The sequence below is a fragment of the Larimichthys crocea genome, chromosome XIX (assembly GCF_000972845.2).
Source record: "Larimichthys crocea isolate SSNF chromosome XIX, L_crocea_2.0, whole genome shotgun sequence".
NCBI lineage: Eukaryota > Metazoa > Chordata > Actinopteri > Sciaenidae > Larimichthys > Larimichthys crocea.
In genome coordinates, this window is record NC_040029.1 from 11,143,316 (window position 1) to 11,164,131 (window position 20,816).

A 20,816-nucleotide genomic window follows, 5' to 3' on the forward strand; every position below is an offset into this window, starting at 1 on the left:
CCAGGGAGATACAGAATAAAAATTGACAAAAAATAGGGAATAATGTTTGATAATAATTAAACTCAATTTTTGATGCCTGGGTTTTGACGGTGGTCGGTGCACTAAAACAACGCGGAGTTTCCAGTTAACAAGCCACACGAAAAGGGAGGGGTGGGGGGCGCGGCGGGGGTGAACATAAAAAAAAACTGGAATTCAAAAAATGTCGCAGGATGTGTCTGGTGGGATTGGTTTTGGTTGGGACAAATTGGAGGCGGGCACCCGATAATGGCTACGGGCCCCGAAGCGAAACACAAGTCTGGGTCCGACTACTTTTTGTTTTTTGCCTATCGAGGGTAGGGGTCTAACCGCCTTGTGTTCACCCAGGCTAGCGCTAAAAATCTGCGCCGGTGGTCACTCTTGGGGGTGTCGACATGACAAGGGGCGGGACAGACGTTTTCGCGCAATGGGGCACAAAAGTCGAGTTGAAAAGTGCCGGATGGGGTTGGGAATGCAAAAGGCAATTTGGAGGGCCGCAGGGGGCATGTCGAGAACAGTTTTAGATGAGTGGGGAATTCAACGGGCGAGGGGCGCTGGGAGAAGAGGATGCCTCGGAGGGAGGGCGTCGAGTAGTTGGGCAGCAACCCGGCGCATGGTGGTGTTTCAATTCAGAGGGGTTGCACCGTGTGCCGAGAGGAGAGATGTCCTTGATGGGTGGTTTTTTGATTTTTTCACCAGGCGCCCTTTTGTGTATGGTGGTGCCCGAAGTCCTTGGATTTTAGGCAGCCATCACTTGTGTCACCCCCGAACAATAGGATTAAAAAAACACACAAGGAAGGCCGATTCTGCTACGTGAATTTGACAGTTGACAAAAAACAAACTTGTTCATGAGGGTCAACCCAGCGGGGCATTGCAGAACCAAAAGATCACCCTGGTGCCCTGGGTTGGCGCTGGTTGTGTTGCAGCATTGTGTAACGTGCCCAACGGGATAAGGGGGATTTTGCCCTGGTTCCTGGCTGGGCTGAAAACGTCTTTCCCAAGACAGGTGCACAGTTGGTTAGACCACCTTGAGGAGCCCCGTGCGCGTAAAGCGGTGGGGGCCTTCTCTCCGGGCAAGGCACCAGGCAGGAAAAAACGCACGGGGTGGTCGTTAAGAGGGATGGATTCTGGCTGACGGTGTTGCATGTCGCGTCTCATGTCCAAGAATTGCAAAAAAATGGGGTGGGGAGGGTTTAGCCATCGTGGGTCGCGGCAGGCTGAGGGGCATCAAATAGAGGTTTCGTCGCAGGAGGTTGTGCTGCCGGGGTGGGGGGGAGCCGCTAAGAGATCCGTTCGATGGTAGCTGTTAGCATCAAGGCAAGGTTGTTTCAGACCCCCTGTTCCTGCTGGGGGGGGAGGGGGGAAGGACAGCCGAGTGTCATTCTCGGTCTATCGTAGAGGTTTCAAAATTAGCGGGGAGGGACAAAACTATGGTGTAGGGGGCGGGAAGTTGCTTCCGCCTTGAGGGTTGTGGCGGGGGGAGTGGGGGGGAGGGGGGGGGGGGGGGGAGGGGGCGGGGACGGGCCAGCCACATTCAACAGCCGGCCAGTTTCAGGTTCCGCCCCTCTTTCCACGTTTTTTTCTCTTGACTTGTCATAGGTCCTTAGTGGCTGGCGCGCTTTCGCAATTTCCTCAGGGGTTTACTGTGGACTTTTGTTTACAAAATCAAATTTGACCAAAAGACAGGGTTTTTTGCCCAAGCGGGATGAGTTTTTGCTTGGGAGGGTGCATGGGCCAGACTGGTGGCGCTCCTCAGACCACTCAAGCCCGTCCCACATTACAACAGTGCATTTAGCGTTTCCTCTTGCGCGCCCGGTAAACAAACCACACTGGACGAGCGCCGGACTTCAGGACGAACCGTGAGCGTGCAACCAGCACCCCACCGCGCCATTTACCCTTAGCTAGAAAAGATCATAGATATCGTATGGCCAAAAAGGTCAGTATACTACAAAAAAACAATATTAACAAAACGTAATTGTAGAGTATGGCAAAAGTCAGTATGACTGTTTTGTTACTTAGTGATGTTGCGGTTTTTGTGAGCCGAGGTTAAGATCCCACGTCTCCATTGTCCTTTTGGACCACATGGTCCACTGCTCATGCTCCTCTGTCCATACAATACAAGTCTTCAACTCGGTCCCGTGGGGGAGTCCGTCCTGCCACTGATGCCATTTCAGATCCAGAGTTGTGATTTCAACCCCGCTCAGAGCAGCCACTGAGTAGAAATCGACAGGTGACAGAGATGCAGAAAGGGTGCGTAGCTCACCTGGCTAGCGTGTTCCCCGGTGTACAGAGGGCTAAAGCGGGGCCACGGTTCAAATCTGACGGTACTTCTTCGCTGTCATCCTCTTGTCTTCTCGCACTTTAGCATTCTTCTTCAGCTCCCCAAAAGAAGAGAGGGCTGCTGGTAGTCACCTGTCTGTTTGTTGCCAATTAGGCCTAAAACTTGCTGCCATTTCGCTTCATATCTTTTTTTAATACTAAACTGGGCACGTGACACTGATTTATATTTGTTCCTCTACCCACATCCACCTTCCAGGCCACAAAGTGTGTTTCCCACTACTCTTCCCTTTCCAAGTCTTTCAAAGTGGTAAGTTTAAAGTACGGATCTAAAGATTCATAGTGAATTACAGCTATTTGTTTAATTCATCCAAAAACCATTACATACATTTTAGGCTATGTGCACCGCATATTTTATTTACCTGGCAACCACTCCGAACCGAAATAGTCTATCCCACACATCTGATGCACAGTCTCCTTAACAAGGCCAGCCTTCAAGCATTTTTTTTACACCTATCCCCCGACACCTACCCCATGCCTCTTAGCATAAAAATCTTATTAGTTATGCTTTGTTCACTTACGCCCGTACGTTCAGTTTCCTGGCTTCGACCAGTAAGCTTTATCACATTATGACAAGAGTTCCAATCTGGGTGTCGGCCCTGTATAGCCGGTTATGATCGACTTGATAACACCTCACATACTAATTTCCTTCCACAGTCTTACAATATTTTCAACTATTGCTCTCAATACTTTACCAGTGAAACTGGACACCGCTTCTTTAATTCATTGACAATAGCAACCGTGTATGTGTAAAAATTACATAGCAGGAGTGCTTCAAAAGCGACGATGGGACATACTTGACAGGGAAACACCCTGCCTTACTAATACACAGACCATCTCATTAATAATACCCACCATTAAGTCGTACTATCTTCCGGAACACACTGGAATTGTCAGCCCACGGGCAGTTAACGTATGTGTTTGTGTGTCCGTCATCTCAGTTGGTTTTACCCCTCTAGACATGATGACGGTGTGGTACTTTAAAGCCCTCTGTTTAATATTAGTAATTAACTAGGTTGTCCGACACTCCATAACAGAAATTTATATCTTTACATCTCATCACTCACAAAGAACAACTCGTAGAGAGCTGACTAAAACATCAGGCAACCTGATGTTGTATTATATATTTGTATTCCTCGCCATGCTTGTTGCATACAGAGTGATGGCTGACGTATCTATTACAGAACATTTATGGGTTTTATGTAGTGATTCTTTTTATTTTCCGTGCCTAGACAAACTAGATCAAATGAAATGTGTACCAAAGTAAGTAAAGTTAGTACGTGCCAGACTTAGACACTGGTGAATGACCCAGACCCGCCTTCTTCTGACAAATAGTAGGCACAGCTTTTTGATTCTAATATCCATACACAAACATACACAATGACGGTTGGAACACTAAACCGCATTAAACCCAGTCATGCATACATGCAGGATATTTGCCAGACTCTTTCCGTTCTCCAGGAAGTTAGCGTTCCCCAAGCACAGAATGTCGGCACTATGACCTTAAGAATGACACAATTGTGTATTTGTACGGAAATAAACACCAACAAGTTCAACATCAGTTTGTCCAGCTTGTCGCACACACAACAGGACTACTGGTACGGCCAGCACAAAGAGGCTGGACTTGTAATAAGTTTTGACTCGTTATACCTTACAAATGTGTCCAGATGAACATACAAACAAACAAACAAACAAACAACATACACTAGTGAATAGTTCACGATTGCACTAATGTGCCAGAATAGCAGTTTACCCTAACTGTTTGTCGCCGTGCTCATCCTTGTTACTGGGTCACCTGACTGGTGCACAACAGGCAGTGAGGGCTACCTAATCGCTTGTATAGGTTGTGGGGAACTGGACTGTTACTACGTGGGGTAGAGTCGCGCCGGGGTGTCTTTGTTGTCATGAACTAGCGCTGCATTTGTGACAAGTAATTAGAGTAGATATCCGCAAATGTGAGACAGCATCTTCATCCAAGTTACTGATACATACAGGCACCTGCTTTGTTTACCAAATGTTAGGCCTGCCGGGCCAGTTTGGCCGAGTCGTCACAAACTTTGATCTGTTCTCAACAGAAAGTTTCAGCTCGCAGGGGTAAATTTCTATTATTAAATTCAACCTGGATCAATATCGGCGGGAAAATGGCAGGGCCCACCGTGGTTGCATTTTTATTGTGGGGACCTGATACTTTTTTGTTTTTTTAAAATCTGACTTCTATTCTTCTCGGTTGGGCCCTTACTTCGTGGTTCTCGTCCGCACATTTCATAATGTAAGTTTGGGGTGGTGACCCATGACAAGGGCGACCACAGAGTAGTGCATTTCTTTTAATGCCCCAAGCAGAGAGTAGGTGAACCAGGCTAGCTAGTGGCACCTTAACATCTGGGATCTGTAAAAACCGCAAGTACGCCAAAGCCATTTTACAAAAGGGGCATATTTCTCCGATAATTGCATCGTCCAGGGGTCACCTTTTTACAGTATCGGGATCTTGCACAATTTGGGAAAAGAAGGGAACAAAGACAGGTCTTGGGCGTGACAACGGAAAAGGGAGGGGGGGGGGGGGGGAAAGGGAAGGGGGGGGGAAAAAGGGGGGGGGGTGTTGGGGGGTGGGTGGTGGTGGGGGGGGGGTGTGGGGGGGGGGGGGGGGGGGAAAATGTGGGGGGTGGGGGGGATAGGGGGGAAAAAAAGATAAGGTAAGGAGCGCCCAGAGGCACTGCCTTTTATTTTTAAAGTCTCACACGTAATGTTAGGTCCTGTTATTTGTGACTTTGCTCCCCTGGGGAACAAAAGCAGCTGACAGAACTAAACAAACATAGCTGTTCTCATAAAATTTGACTGCAGTCCTCAAAATCCAAACAGTTAAAGTTACCTTCAAAACACAACAGGACGTAAACAACGACTAGCAAAGCACAGAGGGTCGGAACTATCCACTCCCCCTGTAAGCAGAGGCTACAGGGAACACAGGTGTTTTTTGCTAGTGCCAGTGATTGAAGAATCTTATTTTGAAAGTCTTAGACCGGGGAAAACGGGGGAGGGGGGGCGGGAAGGGGGGGGGAGATAAAAGGGGGGGGGGGGGGGGTGGGAAAGTGATAGCATGGTATCGTGACGCCTAATGTAACACCGAGACTTGTAGTTCTTCCGCAACCGCTAGAGGCGCCACACAGTCATTACGCATTGTGCGATCTAGACTGTGCGCTTTGCTGCCCCGTGGCCACAACAGCGAACGAAACACACAGTAAGAGAACAGAGTACCGCTACCTCATCGTGCTTCCGCGTGAACACTTTCAACATAAGTGATCGGCGCGAGTGCGCTATAAATCCCTCTCAAGCATCATTGAGAATTCGTTCGTTGTCATGTTGACCGAGTGTCAGACGGTCATTACCTATCAGCGACGACAAGACTTACCGCAGAGTAAGACGGAGGTGAGGAATTGTCGGGTGCTCGGTCCGTAGCGGTTGGAGTTACGGCTAACGTGATAAGCAAAGGCTTACGGTCGTCTATGTAGTGGAGGAGCTCGATGTTTCTGGACGGACAATATGCTGATTTTCAGGAGCATTTCTATTCCGTTCCCGTCGCATTGCTTTGAGTGTATTTCCCGAACCTTTATTGATGTGGAAGGAAGTGATAGTATTCTAAACATGTCTGCTTAATGCCAGTTTAAAATCATGTGCATGTTCTCGTCTGCGCACTAGAGGGCGAGATATACAGTATCTAGGTGCCTGTGTTGCCCTCCTGTGGTCACAGGTGGATACTGCCAACAATGAATTAGTAAAAACCGCGTCACCGCTAACGCATGTACTCCGGTGCTTTGACTGTCAAAATAAAGGTGATCGGTGTTTCGCCGAGCGGTAAGACTCTCATAGTTCATCTTTTCTGTGGTTACTGTTTCATCTTCTACCGAGTTGTCGGACGATTCCACTATCAGGACGATACGACGGGCACGTAAGTTGACAGGAAAGAGGGATCCTGCGGGCTACCGTTCTTTAGAATGTTAGCAAGCTGCTCTTCGTCGCGTCTCTCACGTACCGTAGAGTGCTCGCGGAGCTCGCACTTAAGTTTTCTGGACCGGCGATTTGAATTCCGGACCATTCTTCACTTCATTTCGTTTTTGTTTTGTTTGGTACTATATTTTGAAAAGAACTTCCCGGAAGTACAGGATACACTATCATGTGTGCACACCAACCACACCACACACACCACACCACACACACAACACACACACACAACACAGTGTTGTCGTTCTTCTTCGTTAGTGTGTCTTCCGGTCCATGTGTTCGTCGCCGCTTCGCTCCATGGCGGCGGGTAAGACTCGGTGCTCGGCCTCTTCTGATCGTTGACCGGCACCGGGCACCACAATCCTACACGTGACGGCACGGGCCACCCAGAAAGAACACTGTGTGGGACTTGTTCGGTTTACATCACTCTGTTCCATATTTGTGCTGATGACTCACAAATTTGCATAAAATATCAATGATCACAGTCACTGAATGTGTTTAAGATTCCCACGGCACTAATTTATTCCAGTTAACGTTTTAAAGCTCTTGTTTTCTCAACAAACTTCAATCTAAAGCTCAACTTTTCAAAGTAAAACAACAACCATGTCCCAGAGTTTACACCTGTTTTACAGATTCGCGTGGATTTCGGGTACTGATAGTTCAAATCAGAGATGTCAGAGTTTGTGTTTGCCGCCACCAGAGGCGCTCTGCCTCTGCCGGTGTGTACAGAAGACCGCGCCAGGTAAGTTTTGATGTCGATAAAGGGTAGAGTGGTCTTTATTCATGTCAGTTTAAACTGTACTAGGGTCCATTATATATAATATACTATATAAAAGATATATATATATATATAATAATAAAAAAAAAAAAAAATATTATAATATAATTTCATCCGTTTGTGTTGAATCTAATTCATAAAGATAATACACCGTATGTCAGTCTGAGTGTGTGTGGTTTGTGGTTGTGTGCAGAGATCTTGTAAGAAACCAACAGTTTTAGTCTTAATGATGAACAACACAACACACACAAAACACACCAAACACTACACACACACACACACCTAGGCATTCATGTCTGTGCCAAGAGGGCTTTAATTAGACGTGTGTAATTTTCATTGTTGCCTTACAGCCAGAGGGCTGCAGTGTGTGTGTGTGTGTGTGGTGTGTGTGTGTGTGTGTGATGTGTGTTACACTTGATGCTTAACGAGCCAGCTGCCCTGCCAGCGTTAAGCGGTTGAACCACTTCCCAAAGTAGCTCCCAGAGGATCCACCCCCGACCACTCAGTGAGAAGACGACGAATCCATCTTCATCTAAAGAGAAACTATCGATGCGAATCTTCAGAGAGACAGGACAGTCCATCATCACTTTCAAGACGACTTCGTCTGATGAGTCCAACCTGAGCTTCTGAGTTCCGACCGCTGGTCCTTGTGAACGGACCGGTCTCTACATGTGTCGGTTCCACCGCTGAAGCAAAAGTTCGTGACGTCCACGCCGAATGACTAACAACCTGGACGTAGTCTCCGTGCCTCCCCCTTATTTTTTTTTCACACCCACCCACCCCCCACCCACCATTTTCCCACCCCCCCACCACCCCGATGTCTAAAACCTGAGAAGTATCTCAGTGGACGTCCCAGCAGACTGTCTAAAACCCTGGACCGTAGTCTCGTGACGTCCCCGCAGACTGCTAAAACCTGGACGTAGTCTCCGTGACGTCCCAGCCGACTGTCTAAAACCTGCCGTAGTCTCCGTGACGTCCACGCAGACTGTCTAAAACCGGGACGTAGTTCCTACGACGTGCCCCCGCAGGACTGTCTAAAAACTGGACGTAGTCTCCGTGAATCCCCGCAGACTGTCTAAAACCGGGACGTAGTCTCCGTGGGCCCCGCAGACTGTCTCAAACCTGGACGTAGTCTCGTGACGTCCCCGCCCAGACTGTCTAAACAAACCTGGACGTTATGTCCTCCGTGACGCCCCGCAGACTGTCTAAACCTGGACTTAGTCTCCGTGACGTCCCCCCGCAGACTGTCTGAAACACTGGACGTAGTCTCCAGTGACGTCCCCTGCATACTGTCTCAACCCGGGGACGTAGTCTCTGAGATTACGTTCTTCCATTACTCGTCAGTCTTGGAGACCTGAACTTTGTCCTCCTTTCTTCACCTGAACGTAACGACAGCTGCCGACTGGAGCTCAGTCTTTCTGTCTTCATCTGTCTGCCTCCAGGTGGGTTAAACACGCGGAATAAACTCCGTCCCTTTTCTGCTCCTCGTCGTAATCGATTATTCAACAAAGTGTCCGGCCATCGCCTTCTCGCCCAAGAAAAGACGCCCCCGAGCAGGAGACGCCTCGGTGGGTTTGTTGTGGTCCCAGAGGACGGAGGAGGTCGAGCACACACAGCGACCAGATCTCCAAATGAAGAGATAATTAGACGGTTCCACGGGGCCTTGTTACATAACATAAATGTATGAATGCATCATGTAGTATCTTGTCACATCCAAGGACAACATTATTGATCCCTGAAGGAAACCCGTCCTCACTTAGATCGTGTAGCTGCTGCAGGACGTCTTTAAAGTCGCATTTTTCGCGTCAAACAAGTTCACATAAAAGCAGAGAGACGGAGTGGAGCTGAGTGTCCGGAAGCTGTCGACCTTCTGAACGTGCAGATCTACGTTATATCTGTCCGTTGAAGACGGGTCCGGACGAACAAACAGCAGCGGTCAGGCGGACACACAGCCAGCTTCATACGGACCCAACAGCCGGAGGTCCAAGAGGCGGGGAGCTGCTGATCAAGGTGCTGAATGCTTTTTTTTTTGCCATACTATACTATGACTTTTTTATATATATCGTATACTGACCTTTTTTTGCCATACTATACTTTTTTATATAATATGCTGACTTTTCCCCATACTATACTATGACTTTTTTCTCTCCATACTACACTATGACTTTTTTGTCATACTATACTATGACTTTTTGCATAGAGTATACTGACTTTTCCCCCATACTATACTATGACTTTTTTCTCTCCATACTACACTATGACTTTTTTGTCATACTATACTTTGACTTTTTGCATAGAGTATACTGACTTTTCCCCCATACTATACTATGACTTTTTTCTCTCCATACTACACTATGACTTTTTTGTCATACTATACTATGACTTTTTGCATAGAGTATACTGACTTTTCCCCCATACTATACTATGACTTTTTTCTCTCCATACTACACTATGACTTTTTTGTCATACTATACTATGACTTTTTGCATAGAGTATACTGACTTTTCCCCCATACTATACTATGACTTTTTTCTCTCCATACTACACTATGACTTTTTTGTCATACTATACTATGACTTTTTGCATAGAGTATACTGACTTTTCCCCCATACTATACTATGACTTTTTTCTCTCCATACTACACTATGACTTTTTTGTCATACTATACTTTGACTTTTTGCATAGAGTATACTGACTTTTTTGCCATACTATACTATGACTTTTTGTCATACCATACTACGACTATTTTTTATATAGTATACTAACTTTTGCCATACTATACTATGACTTCTTTTTCTCCATACTATACTATGACCTTTTATTGCCATACTATACTATGAATTTTTTTTTCATACTATACTATGACCTTTTTTTGCCATACTATACTATGACTTTTTTGTCATACTATACTATGACTTTTTTTGCCATACTATACTATGACTTTTTTATATATCGTATACTGACCTTTTTTGCCATACTATACTATGAGTTTTTTTTATATAGTATACTGACCTTTTTTGCCATACTATACTGTGACTTTTTCATATAGTATACTGACTTTTTTTTGCCATATTATACTGTGACTTTTTTATATAGTATACAGACTTTTTTGCCATACTATACTATGACTTTTTTTTTGCCATACTATACTATGACTTTTTATATATATCGTATACTGACCTTTTTAAAAAAATATATATATAGTATACTTGCATTTTTGGCCAAACTAAACTATGACTTTTTTATATAGTATACTGGCATTTTTGGCCATATTAAACTATGACTTTTTTATATAGTATACTGACATTTTTGGCCATACTATACTATGACTTTTTATATAATATACTGACTTTTTTGCCATACTATACTATGACTTTTTTAAATATAGTATATTGGCTTTTTTGCCATATTATACAATGACTTTTTTTATATAGTATACTGACTTTTTTGCCACACTATGACTTTTTTAAATATGGTACACTGGCTTTTTTATATAAGTATACTGACTTTTTTGCCATACTATACTATGACTTTTTTAAAATATAGTGTACTGAATTTTTTTGCCATACTATACTATGACTTTATTAAAATATAGTACACTGACTTTTTTTTGCCATACTATACTATGACCATACCTCACTTTAAAATGTTTCAGATGAACATACATACATACATTCGTATGAACATACATACATACATACATACATACGAACATACATACATACATACATATGAACATACATACATACATACATACATACATACATACATACATACATACATACATACATACATATGAACATACATACACACACACACACATACATACGAACCTAAGAAAGTTTAAAGTTAGTTGACAGATAAATACTACGCTGGATTACACCTTGATGATTTCTGAAGCAACCATGTTACTTTGTAACTGAGAGTACACTGTTAAACTTCAAAATAAAGCTGTGTGTTTTACAGAGTCACTTGGAAGTAAGAGTGTGTATGTGTGTGTGTGTGTGTGTGTGTGTGTGTGTGTGTATGTATATATATATGTATGTACGTACGTACGTGTGTGTGTGTGTGTGTGTGAGACGCTTCCGTTCAGATAGAATTTCTTCTGATCACTGCTTTGTCTTGTGATGACCAACATCTACACAGTCTAATATGTGGATAAATAAGAAAACTCATTAATGGAAGTTCATGATGATGTGATCAAATGTGTGAGGATGTGCACCATGTGGTGGAGCACAGGTGTAGTTCCTCACTGTGACCACTGGAGGGCACTAATGGTGCACACTGTCAGTGGGTTTCCGTTTATACAGGTGATCAGTATTAATATCTAAATTATTCCAACTGAATAATGTGTTGTAGAGACGTGAGCACTTTAAAACAATTATTAAATATATGTATTAAATATAATATATTAAAACGATGATTAAATATATGTATTAAATATAATATATTAAAACAATGATTAAATATATGTATTAAATATAATATATTAAAACAATGATTAAATATATGTATTAAATATAATATATTAAAACAATGAGTGTCTGTAAATGTCTAATTCCTGTCAGACTGATTACATTCTGAATCTGCCTGATACGGACTACAGTCTCTGTCGCCCTCCAGTGGTCATGGTGTGAAACTGCAACATTAAATCAGTAAAACGAGCGTCACGCACACATGATAGGATACTGTACTTCCGGTAACTGCTTTCAAAATATAGTGACAAAAACTAAAAATAAACGAAATTAAGTGTAAGAAACGGTCCTGAAATTCAAATTGCCGGTCCAGAAAACATTAGTTGCGAGCTCCTCGAGCACCTACGGTACGTGAGAGACCGACGACGAGCAGCTCTGCTAACATGCTAACGAACGAGTAGCCCGCAGATCCCTCTTTCTGTCACCTTAGCGTGCACGTCGTAGTCGTCATGAGAGTGAACCGTCCGACACTCTGTGAAGATGACAGTAACCACGAGAAAATAATAAACTATGTGAGAGTCTTACGTGGCGAGAACACCGTCACTTTATTTTGAAAGTGTTCACCGGAAGTACAATGAGTTAGTGGTGACGCTGTTTTTACTAATTCAATGTGTTGCAGTTCAACCCTGTGACCACAGGAGGGCAGCACAGCGCTACCATCCTGAGCCAGTGGAGCCTCAACTCAACTCACCTGTTGGACAATTGATGAATGTTGAAGGTTTTCATTCTTTTATTTGAACACAGACCTCAAATATTTCACCAATCTATGTATGTATGTATGTTATAGTATGTATGTGTATGTATAATTATATACTCAGTATAAATGAGTCATATAAAGCTGTAAATATACATACACAGGACTGGTAGATGGATTCAAATAAATTTGATAAAGCTATCAAGTGAGTCTCGAGCTAACGGGATATAATCCCGGTGAATAGTATATAGTGTGCACACGCACACACACACACACACAGTGTATGTATTTTATATATAAATAAAATATGTATTTATCATGCATTACGATTTTTCTTTATGAAACTTTTTTTCTGAGAATTTGGACTTTAAAACTGTTTAAAACTGTTTGTATGAGTGACTGAATGACAGACAGCCGTGAACTGTTTATACACATACATGTGTTTATACACATACATATAGTGACTGCTGCAGTGACATCAATCAACAGGAAGGACTATCGGGCTGCAGATGGAGGTCTGAGGGTCTGAGGGTCTCGAGACAGTCTGACCAAATGTTTGTTCCTCCCGACTGTCAAACAGGAAGTGGAAGATCATGTATGACCTTAGTTTACAGGAAGCGTTTGTGTCCTATACTTGTGCAAAATAACGGAAATCCACCTTTTATGGAAAACTCATGCAAACGATGCCGACCTGCTAAAACAAACGTTAACGTACAAATCTGAGAGAAAGCGTCCAAACAGTTCTGTTCAGTCGTCGTCAGTCAAATGTTCTGGAATAAAAGAAGTCGACAGTCAGTCGACGTTCAGGCGTCTCCGTCCATCTCACCTTCCGGTGCGGCGGTCGTAAACATATTTAATGTTCTGTTGGAAATCTAAAAATATTAAGTTAATTACGGTTCATCATCGTCCACTTTGAAAGGCTTAGTGTAGGCTGGAGCGTTAGCATGCTGGTAACGATTGGCATCACAATTCAAGGCCACCGTAACATCTCCTGTTGGGACGTTTGGGTGAAGACTAAAGATGGGAGAGGACGAGGGACTTGAAATCTCAAAGTCAGAACACAAACACATTTTTCAGACTTGTGATTTGTCCTAAATAAATAAAGTTTGAGCACTTCAAGGTTATTGCACGTTAGTGATTCAGACTCTAAAACACTGAAGAACGTTTCAGCTGATCTCGTTCACGTCATCGACTTCTCTCTCCACCACACCGCTGCTTTCTGACACGTCGTCCCGTCCGAGCTCTTCCGCGTGGACGCTCAGGTGTTGTCCCAGATCTTCCTTTCGTGCGAACGTCTGACCACAAACTAAACAGCTGAACGGTTTCTTGTCGATGTGGATCTTCTTGTGTCGGGGCAAAGCGCTCCTGTGGCTGAAACTGGCGTTACAAACCGGGCACGTGAACGGCTTCTCTCCCGTATGGACTCTTAAGTGGGACATCAAGTTGGAGCTCCGTGTGAATCCTTTACCGCAGATCGAACAGCTCAAAGGTTTCTCCCCCGTGTGGCTCCTCATGTGCTGTCTCATACACGTCTTCTGGGAGAATCCTTTCCCGCACACGGAGCAGCTGAAGGGTTTCTCCCCGGTGTGGATCCTCATGTGTCGCAGCACGTTCTGTCTTTGACTGAAACTGGCGTTACAGACCGAGCACGTGAACGGCTTCTCTCCGGTGTGAACTCGGAGGTGTGAGGTGAGATCTGAACTTCGTACGAATCCTTTCCCACAAAACGAGCAGGCGAAGGGTTTCTCTCCTTTGTGGATCCTCATGTGTCGGATCAGGTTGGAGTTACGGCTGAACTGTTTGCCGCACTCGGAGCAGCTGAACAGTTTCTTACCGGGATCGCCGTCATCTTTGACAGAGTTCACACCTGACGGAGCTTCACTGCGCTCCTCCCAGTCACAGCTGTCATCAGTCTGAGGCTCAGAGTCTGAAGACCTGTCATCAGTATCTGGATTAAAGTCTGCTTCTGGTTCTGGTTCTGCACAGTCCTCTGTATCTCTGTTCGGATCAAGCTGTGAGATCTGAGGATTCTCTTCATCATCATCATCGTCGCTGTCGTCGTCTTCACTCTTCACGGGAACAGGACTGAACGTGAACCTGATGATCTGGTCGTCCTCCAGACCTTGAAGCTGCTCTCTGTTGGTCCACACCTCCTCCTGTTCCTCTTTAATGTGTGGCGGCTCGTCCTGGTTCAGACTGGAGCTCCAATCCGGCTGCTCGGGCTCTTCCTCTTCTTCGTCTTTACCCACGATCAGCAGCTGGACGTCTGTCGAGGAGGACCAGACACAGAAGACGAGTGAACAGACCTCACAGCAAAGTAATAAATATCTGAACGAGCGTCAAACTAAAATCTGCATGTTATTAAAAACGGTGACACACAGCGTGTTTGAACTCTGAGCCAATCACCTCGGAGCTGCTCCTCCTCACTGCTCCACGTGTCCTCCTGTTCCTCCTTAATGTGTGGCAGCTCCGCTCGCTCCTGCTCCTCTTTAATCACCAGCAGCTCCTGCTCGTCTGCAGAGGACCATAAAACAGATTAAATACAGATTAAATATTAATTCAGAGGACGCTTTGACACTTCACAGCAGGGAGCACGGACACAAACACACTGTCAGCTCTTCATTAACACACTAACAGTGGTGTGAGACATGAAATATTAAAAACAAAGACATGAACATCATGGACTAAAAGAAGAAAACATTTGAATGGTGCCAACTTTAATTAATACCTTTGATTTATCATCATAAATTGATCACGACATGTGATTGGACCTGTTCCAAACCTTTCAGTACCAGGTGAATCCTCAGACAGGAAGCTCACGTCATCAATGTTTCCAAATATGTCACATTTCACACCTGTGATAACTTTATGTCACTCAGACACTGAGCACGTGTGTTTATGACTGATTAAATAATTATTAAATTAAAATAATTAATTAAATTAAATTAAATAATAATTATTATTGGCCGATGCATCCCAGTCTGTCTGTAGTGTCTCAGTATGAACTGGGGGACTCTGAGGACGCCTCGGGGCCACGGGCCACATGTTGGAGACCCTGATTTACACAGAGTCCACACTGAGACGGTGATGAGACATGAACGGCGTGTTTAAACTGACAGCATCAGGGTCTTCAACCAGAGGTCCGCGACCCGTCAGAGGTCCGCGACCCGTCAGAGGTCCGCAGATACACTGCAGGGGGTCCGATAATTATTGACACGTTAGTTAAACGTTACATGAACGTTACATGAACGTTCACTGACCTGCTCCTGCTCTGTGGGACATGTTGACACGTTAGTTAAACGTTAGTTAAACGTTACATGAACGTTCACTGACCTGCTCCTGCTCTGTGGGACATGTTGACACGTTAGCGTCCGTTAGCTTCAGGCTAAGCTAAGCTCGTTAGCTCGCTGTGCTAGCTCGCAGTTCATTGGTCCGTTCCTTGGTTCGGATGCAGTGAGCAGCGCAGAGTGTCTTCAGTCTCTGTCGGGACATTTGGACCCGTTTGTTCCGTCAAACATTCACTTTGTCTCCATGAAGCTCCGAGACACGCAGCAGGAAGTTAGCATGTAGCCACCGGAAGTACACTCGCTCGCTCGGTAGCGCTTCGTTGGTGACTTTCAAAATAAAAGCGAACAAACTTAAACTATCTTTTAATTTAGACTTTTAAAAAAATCGTATTTATGATTTAAAGGTGAATTTAATTTAAACTAAAAGATGTTCAGGTTGTGTTGGAGGTCCTGCCTCACCTGTCTTTACCTTCACCTGGATCAGAATCAGAAATACTTTCATAATAATCTATAAACATAATAATATATAACATAATATCTAATATAATATATATATAATACTTTAATAATCAGGCCATTCTCAGGCTACACGTCATTACTAACAGGAAACTCACATTTCCCACAGAGCGTGAACTCATTCTCCACCATTCACCAAAGTAAGAGCGACACACACATTAAATAATAAACACACACCTGTCCCCTTCAACGTGGCGTCTACGTTACGTAAGTGTGATGTCATAATAATGTGAGTGAGCCCCGGCAGCGTGCAGGTACAGGCAGTGTTATGTCACCCTCACCTCCTGTCACTCTTTAAATAACCTTACTGTACAGACAGACAGACAGACAGACAGACAGACAGACAGCATGTCCATCATGATCATCAATGTTTGAATCATTCAGAATTAAAACAATGATGATCTGTAATAATCCATCAGCAGACGTGATATAAAAAGTCTCTGATGAGTTTCAGCTGAGAAACAAAACTACACACAAACAGGTCAAATTATTATTATTATTATTACAGACTAATTAAAAATAGAAAACAAATCAAATCAGTTTTTCCTGTAGAAAAATGTTTATTCATGATTCATGATGAGTTCTCTCACGTTTATTTCGTAGGAATGATCGTTAACTGAGTTTAATGTGAACAAGAAGCTGCTGAAGGACTAAAGTTTGGACGTCTCAGAACCCGACCTGCACGAATCAATTTATTATAATTATTTATTTATTTTATATTCTGCTGATTTCATCCAAAGCGACGGTCGAGTCAGAGATTTATCACGTCCAGTTGTTGGTAGTGCTGAAGAGGAGAGCTCGGCCTTCAGGAGGTTTACGGTAAAAAGAAACTTTCCATGGGAAGTTAAACTGGGGAATTTTGGAAATATTCCAAATCAGAAACTCAGTGGGAATTAACTGTAAACTGCATCATATCCAAACATGAACTTTATCAAGTTTGAATTATCTCATTGAACAATATTATGTAGTCCACCAGCTCACACGTGTCTTCAACAGTCTCTGTGTGCTCTGGGCTCTAAAGTGTGGTCCAGGTACAGAAATCACCTGTGCAGGTAGGGGGCGTGGCCTCAGCAGCCCTGCAGTAAGCAGTGTGCTGTGTGCATGTGATGGAGGAAGAGCAGATATTCAAGTGGACCTGCAGGAAATCTGGTTTATTTTAGTAGAGATTATGCTGAAATATACTTTCACCAACTGTATTTAAGTTAAAGGGCAGAGTTTTGTAAATTCCCTCCAACTTTGAAAATTCCCATAATTTTGCAGCCCAAAGGTCAAAAGTAACAGTCTGAATAAAACAGAAGCTAACATGAAAAGATGCTTTGAGTCCGACAAATCAAACGTGGACAGAGTTCAGAGCTTGAGGCGTCACATCATATTTGACATTTTCTGGAATCACAGACGACGACTTGATGGTCTAACTCACTGAATGTGTTCATGCCCAAAGTCGTGTCCTTGAATGCATCACCCAGAAAACAACTCAAACATCAGTCTTCATTTCCGCGTGCTGCTCTCTCCAGCACACGGGTGTTCTTTCGCATCCCTCAGCTGACTGAATGTTTCCTCCTCGCTGTGCACAGCCATGTGTTTCCTCAGAGCTCCCTTACGTGAAAAGGATTTGTGGCAGACTGAGCAGCCGAACGGTTTCTCCTTGGTGTGGATTCTCATGTGCCGGGGCAAAGCGCTGCGGTGGCTGAAACTCACGTTACAGACCGAGCACGTGAACGGTTTTTCTCCCGTGTGGACTCGTAGGTGTGAGATCAAGTTGGAGCTCCGTGCGAATCCTTTCCCACAAAACGAACACGTTAACGGTTTCTCCCCCGTGTGGATCCTCACGTGCTGCTTCAGGTGTGTGTTTTGTGAAAAGCCTTTGCCGCAGAAGGAACACCTGAAGGGTTTCTCACCTGTGTGGACTCTCATGTGCGTCATGAACTCAACCCTCCACTGAAAAGTCTTTTCACAAACCGAGCAGCTTAAATGTTTCCCCTCTGAATGAAGTCTCATGTGTGACGTCAGGTACTGCTTCCACAGGTATCGTTTCCCACAAACGGAGCAGCTGAACGGTTTCTCTCGTGTTCGGGATCCGTTGTGTTTCTGATCACTGACGGGTGACGGAGGTTCTCTGCTCTGCTCTGATTCGTGTGACGTCTTGTCGTGAGGTTGTAAATCTGCTTCTGATCCTCCTCCATCATCTTCAGCGCCGGCTTCTGTTTTTAAATGTCTCGTGTCTCTGTCCTCGTCTCTTCGCCCCACACACTGATGGTTTTTGAGCTGATAGATCCAGGTGAATCTTTTGTCACAGACGGAGCAGCTGTATCGCTCCTCTCTCGTGTGCAGGGCCACGTGATGAGTCAAATCTCCCTTCTGAGAGAATTTTTTACCACAGATTGAGCAGCCAAACGGTTTCTCCCCTGTGTGCACGGTCAGGTGTTGTTTCAGAACCGCCCTCCGTGCAAATTTCTTACCACAAACTGTACAACTGAACGGTTTCCTCCCGGTGTGCATCCTCATGTGAGCGGTCAGATTGTGTTTGAGACTGAAGTTCACTTTACAAACGGAGCACGTGAACGGCTTCTCTCCCGTGTGGACTCTTAAGTGAGACGTCAGATTTGACTGATGTGAGAATCCTTTCCCGCAGACGGAGCACCTGAACGGTCTCTCCCCGGTGTGGACTCTCATGTGTCGCAGCAGATTTTGTCTGAGTCTGAAACATGCTTTACAAACCGAGCACACGTACGGTTTCTCTCCGGTGTGAAGTCTGAAGTGTGACGTCAAAGCTGAGCTTCCCGCGTATCGTTTACCACAAACAGAACAGCAGCATGGTTTCTCTCCGGTGTGCGTCCTCATGTGTCTCTTCAGGTTGGAGTTACGGCTGAACTGTTTGCCGCACTCGGAGCAGCTGAACAGTTTTTTACCGGGATCACTGTCATCTTTGACAGAGTTCACACCTGAAGGAGCTTCACTGCGCTCCTCCCAGTCACAGCTGTCATCAGTCTGAGGCTCAGAGTCTGAAGATCTGTCATCAGTATCTGGATTAAAGTCTGCTTCTGGTTCTGGTTCTCCACAGTCCTCTGTATCAGCTTCTGTTTTCAAACACTCTGCATCTCTGTTCTGTTCAGCTTGGCTCTGAGGATTCTCTTCATCATCATCATCATTGTTGTCGTCGCTGTCGTCGTCTTCACTCTTCACAGGAACAGGACTGAACGTGAACCTGATGATCTGGTCGTCCTCCAGTCCTTGAAGCTGCTCTCTGTTGGTCCACACCTCCTCCTGTTCCTCTTTAATGTGTGGCGGCTCGTCCTGGTTCAGACTGGAGCTCCAATCCGGCTGCTCGGGCTCTTCCTCCTCTTCTTTACCCACGATCAGCAGCTGGATGTCTGTCGAGGAGGACCAGACACATTTTAGAGAAAACACTGAAGTCATTCAAACACAAAGTGTGTTCAGATCTTTACAAACAGAAACTCACTGAGTGAGTCTGTCAAGCTACTGTTCACTATCACCATACTGACGAATTCCAGGAGTTCCAGTGTGCTACTCCTCCCTCAGATTTGGTCGCACATACACAAAAAAGATATCCAAACGACCGGCTCGACAGGGAATGGTGTGCTGTGACTTTTCTAAGAGTTTCACCAAACAGTTTTGCAAAAAATCTCCAAAAACCATGGCAAATTTTATAATGGGTGTGTATTGGTAGAAAGAGACAAACATTTGTCAAAAAATACATTTGCAAACGGCTCTCGTGGCCACAAATGTCACTCTACAGAAATAATTTCTACATAGAAACGTAGGAAAATTCGTGGGCTACGCAGCGATATCACTGCTGAAGCTGTCAGACTTATAGTTTTGGCGGGAGACGCACTGATGCTCCAGGATCACCCACCGACAGCCCCATCTACTCCCATGTAAACTGGAGAGGAGAAACTTCCCAAAGGAGCACGGGGCACCTGTTCTTTCTCTCTCTCCCCAGGTCACATTTTTTAACTTCACACACTGAAATTCAGCATTCACATGGTCGACAAGATGAGGATGCTCACGGTCATTTGGGCTTTTTGATACCACCTACCGTTTGGCATTAGCGTCCACTAGTTGGAGGGGCTTCATTTAGAGATTTTCTGTGTCTCTCAGCAGTCACTCACACACAGACAGAGCACAGCTGCAGTTACAGCTCTGACCTGCAGCTGACCCTGGTTGCTCGGCAACCTCAAGCTGCCTTTGACTGACTTTAAGTCTCTGTGCTGCTGCAGTGTCAGTAATAATGTCTGTCAGACACACTCTACATTTATTTACACACTACATTACATCAGTGACAACACGCTGACCTGCTGACACGTTAGTTAAACGTTAGTTAAACGTTACATGAACGTTCACTGACCTGCTCCTGCTCTGTGGGACATGTTGACACGTTAGTTAAACGTTAGTTAAACGTTACATGAACGTTCACTGACCTGCTCCTGCTCTGTGGGACATGTTGACACGTTAGCGTCCGTTAGCTTCAGGCTAAGCTAAGCTCGTTAGCTCGCTGTGCTAGCTCGCAGTTCATTGGTCCGTTCCTTGGTTCGGATGCAGTGAGCAGCGCAGAGTGTCTTCAGTCTCTGTCGGGACATTTGGACCCGTTTGTTCCGTCAAACATTCACTTTGTCTCCATGAAGCTCCGAGACACGCAGCAGGAAGTTAGCATGTAGCCACCGGAAGTACACTCGCTCGCTCGGTAGCGCTTCGTTGGTGAC

General features: G+C 44.8%; 1 protein-coding gene across 1 annotated transcript; it reads right to left on the reverse strand.

Moving 5' to 3' along the window:
* Positions 1 to 11,656: 11,656 nt before the first annotated feature.
* LOC104935716 (zinc finger protein 84) lies at positions 11,657 to 20,816 on the reverse strand. The gene is made up of 5 exons (XM_027291826.1): positions 20,535 to 20,816; positions 17,589 to 19,466; positions 15,553 to 15,585; positions 14,672 to 14,806; positions 11,657 to 14,558 (listed from the first exon to the last, which is right to left on the reverse strand). The coding sequence occupies exons 1-5, from the start codon at positions 20,554 to 20,556 to the stop codon at positions 13,459 to 13,461; spliced, it is 3,168 nt and encodes a 1,055-aa protein (XP_027147627.1). The 5' UTR covers positions 20,557 to 20,816; the 3' UTR covers positions 11,657 to 13,458.